General features: G+C 41.1%; 1 protein-coding gene across 2 annotated transcripts in view; it reads right to left on the reverse strand.

Annotated features, from left to right (window-relative positions):
* Nucleotides 1-382: 382 nt before the first annotated feature.
* kctd13 (potassium channel tetramerization domain containing 13) overlaps nt 383-12,593 on the reverse strand; it is a 34,239-nt gene continuing 22,028 nt past the window's right edge. Inside the window, exons 5-6 of one of the 2 annotated variants that reach the window (XM_038980113.1) lie at nt 4,284-4,479; nt 383-1,920 (exon numbers count right to left, since the gene is read on the reverse strand). In XM_038980113.1, coding sequence (XP_038836041.1) covers nt 1,687-1,920; nt 4,284-4,479 — 430 coding nt within the window. In that variant the 3' untranslated portion in view covers nt 383-1,686. The remainder of the gene's footprint in view (nt 1,921-4,283; nt 4,480-12,593) is intronic. The other variant, XM_038980105.1, reaches the window with a different exon arrangement.

Below are 12,593 nucleotides of genomic sequence, written 5' to 3' on the forward strand. Positions count from 1 at the left end.
TAAATTAAGACAAAAAGCTAGCCAATTTTGACTTTGTGGCTGTGTAATCTAGTGTAAACCGTATGTTTGGCTCTATGAGTTACCTAGAGGGGCATCTTTTTTAAATGTAACCTTTATTTAACTAGGCAAGTCAGTTAAGAACAAATTCTTATTTACAACACCGGCCTAACCCGGGCGACGCTGGGCCAAGTGTGCGCCGCCCTACGGGACTCCCAATCACGGCTGGTTGTGATACAGCCTGGATCTCAATAGTATAACGGGGCCTTCTCGTCATTCACCTGCATTAATGGAAAGGTGAATGCAAATTCATCTGTCCATTCGAGAAGATTAAGAGGACAGGAAGAGTGGGATTTTCCACTCGATCCAACACACAACATCAAGATGCAGGTTTTAGACTTTTATTGAGAATGTTGATGGTCCATAAAATATCTAAAACCCCAGATAGTTACAATATCATAAAGAACATTTGACGGGGGGAAAAAATGGTTTGCGCATCTTGGCAGACATTATGGGATGGTTTTCTTGACCCAGATTAAGCCCCTAGTCCTGGATAAATTGCCCCAAACTTCTTTAAAAAACAAAATAATAATAATTGGATTAGGATGTGAGATTTACCTGCCAGATTACATGCTTCTATGGGTTAACAAGTGTCCAATAACCACTGGGACATAAAATACTTCCCAGGTTCAGATCATTTCACCTGTTACATTTTTTTATTTTTTTGCTTTTTGTGATCAGACTTTAGTGCAAGGAAGGAATATGTACCAAATTGAATACAAAGACTTAAACATTATTTTAGAGAGCCAAAGGCTGATTTCACCATCAGACAACATGAAATCCTGTTTCAATTAGGCACGGTAGCATCATGGACAAAAAATATTAAAACATGATTTAGCAAGTCAATGTGTAAACATGAACTCACATGGCAGTTAAACATGACCATACGTGACATTGCCTCAACATATTGGATGAGCATGGCATCAAGTGTCGGTTAGGAAAGTGATCAGTGCGTAAACTGGTCAAAACATCAAATCAGATCAGCACCCTCAACACATACAATTCCCACCAACATCTATACAGAATAAATAAATAATGTATTTAAAGTTATATAAAAGGACAAATTAACCAAATAATAATAAATAGACAAATACATACAACAGTAACCAATTCAAAAGGAATAAACATCCAGCAATGCTCAGCAGTCTCATTTCTTCTAACCTACTACCACCACCCCACTCCACCATCCCGGTTCCCTTTTAGTGCAGTTAAAGTACCTTAGTTGAACCAGCGAACCCCTACATCTTCCAGTCACGTTACCACCACACAAAACTGGTCGGGAGATAGCCCAAACTAGCCCCTAGGTATTTGCAGACCTATGCTGTGGTCCAATTCTCTCTACCCTTCTCCCATAAGTGTGCACATTCATTAGTGTATTAGTCCCACCTTTGGGTTAGGGGTTGTTTTCCCAATCGGGCACCAAAAAATAATATCTCAGTCCTTGATAATAAGCATCTTGAAGTCCCACATCTGCTTCCTTATATAAGAACCTGTCCCACCCACCCCTACTAAACATCCGCCCTAACCTCTCCATGCAAACACCCCGCCGCCAAACAACCTGTATCTTTACCCTGCCGCTAACTCCCTCTCTTTATCCTCTCCGTATCCCCACAGTTCATTCTTTTTTTCTCAGTCCTTATACACAGTCTGTTGGCCGTGTCCTCTCTCGTCGTGCATGATGTGCCTCCTCACGTGGATCCTCCTCACCCTTCGGTCCCCTGCGCTGGCCCCCTCCTCCTCTGATTGGCTGGCCCCAGGCGATGACTCCAAAAGGGCCACGCCTCCCGGGCCAGAACCACGCCCATTCTCATAGATGAGGATGTTGAGGGTCTCCTCAAAGATGCGGGCTTCAGGAAACTCCACCTGACAGGGAGAAGGAAGAGCAAAGAATAATATAGAATTCTCTCTGCTACCCAAAGTGCCTTCGGAAAGTACTCAGAACCCTTGACTTTTTCCAACAATTTGTTACATTACAGCCTCATTCTAAAATGTATCAAATTGTTGTTTAACCTCAATCTACACACAACACACCATAATGACAAAGCAAAAACAGGTTTAGAAACTTTTGCTAATTTAAAAATAAAAAAAACTGAAAACATCTACATAAGTATTCAGATCCTTTACTTTGTTCAAGCATCTTTGGCAGTGATTAAAGCCTTGAGTCTTCTTGGGTATTACGCTACAAGCTTGGCACACCTGTATTTGGGGAGTTTCTCCCATTCTCTGCAGATCCTCTTAAGCTCTGTAAGGTTGGATGGGGAGTGTCGCTGCACAGCTACTTTTAGGTCTCTCCAGAGATGTTCGATCGGGTTCATGTCCGGACTCTGGCTGGGCCACTCAAGGACATTCAGAGACATGTCCACTCCTGCGTTGTCTTGGCTCCGTGCTTAGGGTTGTTGTCCTGTTGGAAGGTGAACCTTCACCCCAGTCTGAGGTACTGGGCGCTCTGGAGCAGGTTTTCATCAAGGATCTCAGTACTTTGCTCCGTTCATCTTTCCCTCGATCCTGACTAGACACCTTCACACAGCCATTGAAGAGGAGTGGGACAACATTCCACAGGCCTGATCAACTCTATGCGAAGGAGATCGTGCTGCATGAGGCAAATGGTGGTCACATCAGATACTGACTGGTTTTCTGATCCACGCATCTACTTTTTTTTTTTTAAGTTATCTGTGACCAACAGATGCATATCTGTATTCCCAGTCATGTGAAATCCATAGATTAGGGCCTAATCAATTGACACATTTCCTTATTAGAACTGTAACTCAGTTTTAAATTGTTGTGTTTATACTTTTGTTCAGTATAATTTTGTTTAAAACAGTTTTGATTGCTCCTACAGTTTTGAGTCGGTGCTGCAGTGTAACTGACGCCCAGCCCAGAAAGACAATTTCCATAGACGGCCACATAGAAGTCAGACTAATAAGAGACTTCAGTCATCACTTTTTTGCACAAAAGATGCATGGAACTATTCAAATATTTGTCACTGAAACAGATTTTTCTTCATCACTCACAGATATTAACATTTTATGTTCATCCAACTTCTGCCATTCTTTGGATAACATGACAACATCGTTGCTGTTCACGCTGCTACCTGTGTGCACTGAGTGCTAGTGCGCATGTGTATTGTAGATATGGAGTGGTGTAATATGATGTACTGCTGTATCTTTTTTATATGTAAGTATTTTAATATGTTTGGACCCCAGGAAGGTAATGGGGATCCCTAATAAATACAAAAGTTGGTCCGAATGCAACCTGGATATAGAGGGTCCATCTATCGGCGTACGCGAACATGAATAGATTACCTTGAAAACAAAACGCAGACATCTTGGGCGCAGTCTCCAGTTCTTATTAAACCTCAGGGACACAGCACAGAAGGAGTGAAGGATACGAGACCAAAAAGACATGAGAACGAGCGGACATGAACGCTCATAAAAATGGGAAAATAAATAAATAATTATTCTTGCGATTACAGGCATGTGGAATATCGCGCAAAAACATACATTCCAATTAATCCTATATCTCGCCCAGCCCTAACAGGTATTCTTCTAATCATTAAGGACAGGGGAGTTTTTCAAGATAAAAAATAAACAGAATGGAGCTTAGCACAGGCAAAATCCTAGAGGATAACTTGGTTCAGTCTGCTTTCCACCAGACACTGGGAGATGAATTCACCTTTCAGTAGGACAATAACCTAAAACACAAGGTCAAATCTACACTGGAGTTGCTTACCAAGACAGTGAATGAATGGCTGAGTTACAGTTTTGACTTAAATAGCTTGAAAATACAAGGCAAGACCTGAAAATGGTTTTCTAGCCATGACCGACAACCAACTTGCCAGAGCTTGAAGAATTTTGAAAACAATAATAAAATGGGCAAATGTTGTACAATCCAGGTGTGGAAAGCTTTTCAAACTTATCCAGAAATACTCACAGCTGTAATAACTTCCAAAGGTGATTCTAACATGTATTGACTCATCTAGTCAAGATTGTGTTCTTTTAAGTATGAATTTTTGTTCGACTTTGAAAAGAGAGTACTTTACATCGTTACACAAAAAAGTAAATTAAATCCATTTTAATCCCACTTTGTAACAGCAAAATGTGGAAAAAGTCATGGGGTGTAAATACTTTGAAGGCACTGTATACCCTAGCATTTACCTAAACCCTGATGTTGCTGGCCTCTGTTTAAGCTGTGGAAGCTCAGAGTGAAATTGGTTGAACTGGGCTTACCTTGGTCTGTTTCTTCTCAGTGGCGTAGACAATGGATGTGCAGCACACCTCAGCGATCTTGCGGCCCTCACCGTAGAAGGACCAGCAGCAGATCTCGTCCCCGAGCACGTCCTTGACAAACAGGACGCGCCCGTTGAAGCGCAGCCCCAGTTTATCAAACAGCTCAATGTTTTTCAGCAGGTTGTCGTCCGAGTTACTGAAGGAGAGTGAAAAGCAAGGAGTTGGGTCAATCCCTAAGACAGCAACATTGTCAACATACACATGCAGAGCGCATGAGATCCTGACTTGGGATGCATCACCCCTTGGCAACAATGCCTGACATACATAAAACACTGAAATCTCAAAGTGAAATATTTGGTTTTACATTCCTAAGAGTAGGCAGTAACTAATGTAACTTTTTTGTTGCTTAGCTTAATTGTGGCAGTGCTTGCTAAAATAGAGACTTTGGGCATGGAATCACCTATAAAGTCAACAGCAGCTATAACATGACTACCTATTGGATATACCTAAACTCCTGGGCAATGTTCCCTCTAAGCTGCGCGCACGCGGCCACGCAACTCCCTCAGGATTTCCGCGCAGAACAAATGCTGGCCCGTGCAAGATTGAACTTCACTAGAGTTGCCCCTTTAGTTTACACATTTCCCTAAAACAGATGGTTTCCTTCTAATGTGGGAATTGTGATCAAATCAACATAGTATCAGCCACTTTCAATGCAACAAACCTCAAGATTGAGTCAGTGATTTTGATGTAGTAGGCGGTCTTTCAATCATCTGCTGTCGAATATGTGCTTTTGAGATCAAAGAGCAGATTTTGCGGCCCTCACCTTGCACATTTGTTGATATTCTTTGCTATTTAGCAAGTTATTTGCCCAGTTATAGCATTTTTTTGGTCAGCAATGGGAGAGTGATTGCGTCCAATAAAAGCACAAAACGTGAACATTTCTTGCCATCTTTCAAAAGTGTCAGGTAAGAGCTTTGATTTTGTCTTTAAAAAAAAAAAACTTTGTATTTTGAGACGGGCTTGAATATGCAAAAAAAAGCCAATAGGCAGAAGGTAGCCTAAATTGTCTGATTCTCTATTGTATTAATAAATGAATTTTATTTTGTAAAATTAGTTTCTTGCATCATACACAAACGCAATAGCCTACAACGCAATTTCCAGTCACCTATTACGCCCTGCATAATGGTTTTTTAAAGTCTCATGGAATGTAGGCCTATGTTGAACACATAGTAGGCTAAAATAGGCTACATATCCCCCCCAAATAAATAGCTAGTATTTCCTTGTGAAAATGTTATGGGATGCATTTGCATTATTTTTCTTGTCAGGCCACTCTGATAGGCTTATTAGGCTCAAATAGCCACAGTAGCCTACTTGGCCACTATTTAAAACGTCAACTTAAAGGGGGGTAGGAGTTGAACTTCAAAGTAAACGTGTGCCAGAAGTTGAACAGAATGCTCAGTATTCAAGTTTCCAATCCCAAGACCTGAAATTTGCTCAGTGTGTGAAAATTGGAGGGAACATTGCTCCTGGGTATCAACAGTACCTGGGATGCTTTTGTAGTAGTATTAGTTGAGATAACAATTCAGAGCTATCCGAGTTCATTCAGATGAGAAATCAGGCCTAGGCTAAAGCAAGGAAAATAGACTTGTGTTGCCCTTATATTCGTTTAGCCACTCCAATATATGATAAAAAATATATACAGTACCAGCCAAACGTTTGGACACACCTACTCATTCAAGGGTTTCTTTATTTTTTGCTATTTTCTACATTGTACAATAATAGTGAAGACATCAAAACTATGAACTAACATATGGAATCATGTAGTAACCAAAGAAGTGTTAAGCATAAAAAAAATATATTTGAGGTTCCAAAAAGTAGCCACCTTTTGCGTTGATGACAGCTTTGCACACTCTTAGCATTCTCTCAAACATCTTTATGAGATTGTCACCTGGAATGCATTTCAATTAACAGGTGTACCTTGTTAAAAGTTAATTTGTGAAATGTCTTTCCTTCTTAATGCGTTTGAGCCAATCAGTTGTGTTGTGACAATGTAGGAGAGGCATACAGAAGATATGGACTTGGTCTTTTACCAAGTAGGGCTATTATGGCAAGAACAGCTCAAATAAGCAAGGAGAATCAACAGTTCGTTACTTTAAGACATGAAGGTCAGTCAATCTGGAACATTTCAAGAACTTTGAAGGTTTCTTCAAGTGCAGTCGCAAAAAACATCAAGCGCTATGATGAAACTGGCTCTCACGAGGACCGCCACAGGAAAGGAAGACCCAGAGTTACATCTGCTGAACAGGATAAGTTAAAGTTACCAGCCTCAGAAATTGTAGCCCAAATAAATGCTTCAGAGTAACAGTAACATCAACTGTTCAGAGGAGACTGCGTGAATCAGGCCTTCATGGTCAAAATGTTGCAAAGAAACCACTACTAAATGACACCAATAAGAAGAGACTTGCTTGGGCCAAGAAACACGAGCCATGGACATTATACCGGTGGAAATCTGTTCTTTGGTCTGATGAGTCCAAATTTGAGGTTTTGGTTCCAACCGCCGTGCCTTTGTGAGACGCAGATTAGACGAACGGATGCTCTCTGCATGTGTGGTTCCCACCGTGAACCGTGGCGGTGGTGTGATGGTGTGGGGAATTCAAGGCACACTTAACCAGCATGGCTACCACAGCATTCTGCAGCTACACACCAGCACATCTGGTTTGTGCTTAGCGGGACTATCATTTGTTTTTCAGCAGGACAACGACCCAACACACCTCCAGGCTGTGATGGAGTGCTGCATCAGATGACCTGGCCTCTACAATCACCCGACCTCAACCCAATTGAGATGGTTTAGGATGAGTTGGACGCAGAGTGAAGGAAAAGCAGCCAACAAGTGATCAGCATATGTCCTTCAAGACTGTTGGAAAAGTATTCCAGGTGAAGCTGGTAGAGAGAATGCCAAGAGTGTGCAAAGCTGTCATCAAGGCAAAAGGTGGCTACATTGAAGAATCTAAAATAGAAAATACATTGTAATTTCTCACACTTTTTTGGTTACTACATGATTCCATGTGTTATTTCATAGTTTTGATCTCTCACTATTAATCTACAATATAGAAAATAGTAGAAATAAAGAAAAACCCTTGAATGAGTAGGTGTGTCCAAACTTTTGACTGGTAGTGTATATAAAATATAAAGTATTTAGAAAAGCTAATTGAGCTATATATATATATATATATATATATGCATAAAAATACATCAGGAGTGATAGGACTGCCCAAGGAGACTCCAAATAACACAGTATTTATGATATTTAAAAAATCTATGCAAATGTGAAATTGATGATAAGATTGTGGGGGCTTTGTTAGACTTCAGTGCGGCTTTTCACATTATCGATCATAGTCTGCTGCTGGAAAAACGTATGGCCATGTTATATTGTGGATAAAGAGTTCCTCTCTAACAGAACACAAAGGGTGTTCTTTAATGGAAGCCTCTCCAACATAATCCTGGTAGAATCAGGAATTCCCCAGGGCATCTGTCTAGGCCCCTAACTTTTTTCAATCTTTACTAATGACATGCCACTGGCTTTGAGTAACTACCCACTATAGAGTATAGTGCGTACGGCCCAGTACGTCACTGAGGCCAAGCTTCCTGCCATTCAGGACCTCTATACCAGGCTGTGTCAAAGGAAGGCCCGAAAAATTGCCAAAGACTCCAGCCACCCTAGTCATAGACTGTTCTCTATGCTACCGCATGGCAAGCGGTACCGGAGCACCAAGTCTAGGTCCAAAAGGCTTCTTAACAGCTTCTACCCCCAAGCCATAAGACTCCTGAAAAGCTCATCAAATTGCTACCTGGACTATTTGCCTTGTCCCCCCGCCCCCATTTTTACGCTGCTACTACTCTGATTATTATCCATGCAGTCACTTTACCTCTACCTACATATTACCTCAATTAGCTCGACTAACCGGTGCCCCCGCACATTGACCCTGTACTGGTAACCCCTGTATATAGCCTCGCTACTGTCATTTTATTATTTCTCGTTAAAATGTTTTATTTTATTATTTTACTTCAGTTCATTTTAGCAAATACTTTCACTTTTTCCCATAAAACTGCATTGTTGGCTAAGGGCTTGTATAATTAAGCATTTCACTGGCTATTTGAAGAATCTGAAAAATAAAATATTTTGATTTGTTTAACACTTTTTTGGTTACGACATGTTTCCATGTGTGTTATTTCATAGTGTTGATATCTTTATTATTATAAAACATAGAAAATAGTCAAAATAAAGAAAAACCCTTGTATGAGTAGGTGTCCTAAATCTTTTGACTGGTAGTATATATATACTGTAGCTAAGAAATAAATACTAAGTGTTTGTTGTTTAGCTGTTAGTAGCCCATGTGCCTCACCCTAATAATTTGGTCAATTTTCCCCTTATAATTTAGCCTACTGTTCTGACTTGGTGGTGCACATGTAGCCTATAGCCTGTTTTGGCAAAATGTCATCATTGAATATTCTAATAGGTTTCATTATCTGCTTATATGCCCCCTTTATCTTATGGGTCTGACTTGGTGTACAGGGTGAAAACTAAGAACGGCTGTGTTCTGAATTCTGTCGCGGTACATGTAAAAAGTGCAGATTTATTTTTCATATTGACTACGTTCATCCTAGCTCGCTCATTATTATCTTAAATCGACATTACGGATTACTTCTTATCCGCTCGTCGTCCCCTTATGCCACAGATTCTAAATCTTAATTGTCAGTAGAAACCACATTTGTTTAAGCAAGTCATCATTTCAGCTATGTTTTTTTTTTTTAAAGGCAGTAAATGAGGCTGAATGAACCGTTTCGCTGCCAGACAAGCCTCCGCTGATAGCCAGGTGTAGCGGTAAGGTGTTGGGACTGCTGTTGGGACAGCTTTATGTAGGCCCTAACAGTTTGTTGGCACTGTTATAGTGCAATTAATGTATTGTTTAGTGGCTTTGCTGGCATGCATCCCCAAAAAAGTTGGGGGGAGTTTGCCCCACCAATATTTACATGCTAAAATCACCACTTTGTTTGACAGTGTGATAGACTTTTGTCAACAAAAAGCTGCTCTCTTCCTGGGGTCCAGCAAAACGAAGGCAGTTTAAACAATATTAAAAACATTACAATACATTCACAGATGTCACAACACACTGTGTGCCATCAGACCCCTACTCCACCACTATCACATATCTACAGTACTAAATCCATGTGTGTGTGTATGGTGCGTATATTATCGTGTGTGTGTGTGTGTGTATGTGTATGCATGTGTCTGTGCCCTATGTATGTGTTGCTTCACAGTCCCCACTGTTCAATATAGTATTTTTTATCTGTTATTTTAATCTAATTTGACTGCCTGCATCAGTTACTTGATGTGGAATAGAGTTCCATGTAGTACTGTGTGCCTGCCATAGTCTGTTCTGGACTTGGGGATTGTGAAGAGACCTCGTGGCATGTCTTGTGGAGTATTCGCGGGTGTCCGAGCTGTGTGCCAGTAGTTCAGACAGACAGCTCGGTGCATTCAACATGTTAATACCTCATAAATACAAGTAGTGATGAAGTCAATCTCTCCTCCACTTTGAGCCAGGAGAAATTGACATGCATATTATTAAAAGTAGCTTTCTGTGTATATCCAAGGGCCAACCGTGCTGCCCTGTTCTGAGCCAATTGCAATTTTCCTAAGTGTAGGACATGCCTTGTTGATAGTGTTGTTAAGACACTCCTTCCGTGGCCTCCAACTGATCTTAAATGCTAGTAAAACGAAATGCATGCTCTTCAACCGATCGCGACACGCACCCACCCGCACGACTAGAATCACTACTCTGGACGATTCTGACCTAGAATATGTGGACAACTATAAATACTTAGGTGTCTGGCTAGACTGTAAACTCTCCTTCCAGACTCACATTAAGCATCTCCAATCCAAAATGAAATCTAGAATTGGCTTCCGATTTCGCAACAACGCCTCCTTCACTCATGCTGCTAAATATACCCTCGTATCCTACCCTCGTATCCTACCGATCCTTGAGTTCGGGGATGTCATTTACAAAATAGCCTCCAACACTCTAGGCAGCAGATTGAATGCAGTCTATCACAGTGCCATCCGATTTGTCACCAAAGCCCCATATACTACCCACCACTGCGACCTGTATGCTCTCGTTGGCTGGTCCTCGCTAGATATTCGTCGCCAAATCCACTGGCTCCAGGTCATCTATAAGTCTTTGCTATGTAAAGCTCCGCCTTATCTCAGCTCACTGGTCACCATAGCAGCACCCACCCCTAGCTCCAGCAGGAATATTTCACTGGTCATCCCCAAAGCCAACATCCCTTTTGGCCACCTTTCCATCCAGCTGCCAATGAATGGAACGAATTGCAAAAATCACTGAAGATGGAGACATATCTCCCTCACTAACTTTAAGCGTCTGCTGTCAGAGCAGCTTACCGATCGCTGCACACAGCCCATCTGTAAATAGCCCATCCAACCAACTACCTACCTCTTCCCAATATTTGTTTGTTTTTCTGCTCTTTCACACACCAGTATTTCTACTTGCATCCACCTCCTTATCTGCACATCTATCACTCCAGTGTAAATTGCTAAATTGTAATTACTTCGCCACTATTGGCCTATTTATTGCCTTACCTCCTTAATTCATTTTGTACACACTGTACACAGATTGTTCTATTGTGTTGTGTTTTTTCATCAGACGTTAATCGTTATCTGTAGAAGACAGATGGCTTTGGAATGTGTTGGGTGGATGGGAGAAAGTCACAAGATTGCTATAGGGGAAGCGGATGGACATCTGTGGATTAGGTGAAGGAGGGTTTGAGATCAGGTCAGATCCCCTGAAGGGAGAAATTATGGTTTATTACCCTGTTCCGGTCTAACCATAATATGTAAGGATTGGAGACGAGGAGGAGGGCCTAAATTGGAGTATATATACACACAGTTGAATCAGACGTTTACATACACTTAGATTGGAGTCATTAAAACTCATTTTTCAACCACTCCACAAATTTCTTGTTAAACTATTGTTTTGGCAAGTCGATTAGGACATCTACTTTGTGCATGACAAGTAATGTTTCCAACAATTGTTTACAGACAGATTTCACTTATAATTCACTATCACAATTCCAGTAGGTCAGAAGTTTACATACACTATGTTGACTGTGCCTTTAAACAGCTTGGGAAATTCGAGAAAATGATGTCATGGCTTTAGAAGCGTCTGATAGGTGAATTGACACCATCTGAGTCAATTGGAGGTGTACCTGATGATGTTTTTCAAGGCCTATCTTCAAACTCAGTGCCTCTTTGCTTGACATAATTGGAAAATCAAAAGAAATCAGCCAAGACCTCAGAAAAACAATTGTAGACCTCCACAAGTCTGGTTCATCCTTGGGAGCAATTTCCAAACGCCTGAACGTACCACGTTCATCTGTACAAACAATAGTACGCAAGTATAAACACCATGGGACCACGCAGCCGTCATACTGCTCAGGAAGGAGATGTGTTTTGTCTCCTTGAGCTGAACGTAGTTTGATGCGAGAAGTGCAAATCAACCTTGAAGATGCTGGAGGAAACAGGTACAAACGTATCTATATCCACAGTAAAACAAGTCCTATATCGACATAACCTGAAAGGCCGCTCAGCAAGGAAGAAGCCACTGCTCCAAAACCGCCATAAAAAAGCCAGAATATGGTTTGCAACTGCACATGGGGACGAAGACAATACTTTTGAAGAAATGTCCTCTGGTCTGATGAAACAAAAACAGAACTGTTTGGCCATAATGACCATTGTTATGTTTGGAGTAAAAAGGGGGAGGCTTGCAAGCCGAAGAACCATCCCAACCGTGAAGCACGGGGGTGGCAGCATCATGTTGTGGGGGTGCTTTGCTGCAGGAGGGACTTGTGCACTTCACAAAATAGATGGCATCATGAGGACAGAACATTATGTGGATATATTGAAGCAACATCAAGACATCAGTCAGGAAGAACTTCTTTCAGCTAGGGGGCAGAATTGTAATTTCAATTTTTTTTTTTTATAACGTTCCCAAGGTAAACGGACTATTTCTCCGGCCCAGATCGTAGAATATGCATATAAATTTACAGATTAGGATAGAAAACACTCTAAAGTTTCCAAAACTGTCAAAATATTGTCTGTGAGTATAACAGAACTGATTTTGCAGGCGAAAACCTGAGGAAATCCAACCCGGAAGTGCATTTTTTTTTTATCCCCGTTTCATTGCCTGCCCCTCTTCCATTTAAAGGGGTATCAACCAGATTCGTTTTCCAATG

The sequence above is a fragment of the Salvelinus namaycush genome, chromosome 3 (assembly GCF_016432855.1).
Source record: "Salvelinus namaycush isolate Seneca chromosome 3, SaNama_1.0, whole genome shotgun sequence".
Classification (NCBI taxonomy): domain Eukaryota; kingdom Metazoa; phylum Chordata; class Actinopteri; order Salmoniformes; family Salmonidae; genus Salvelinus; species Salvelinus namaycush.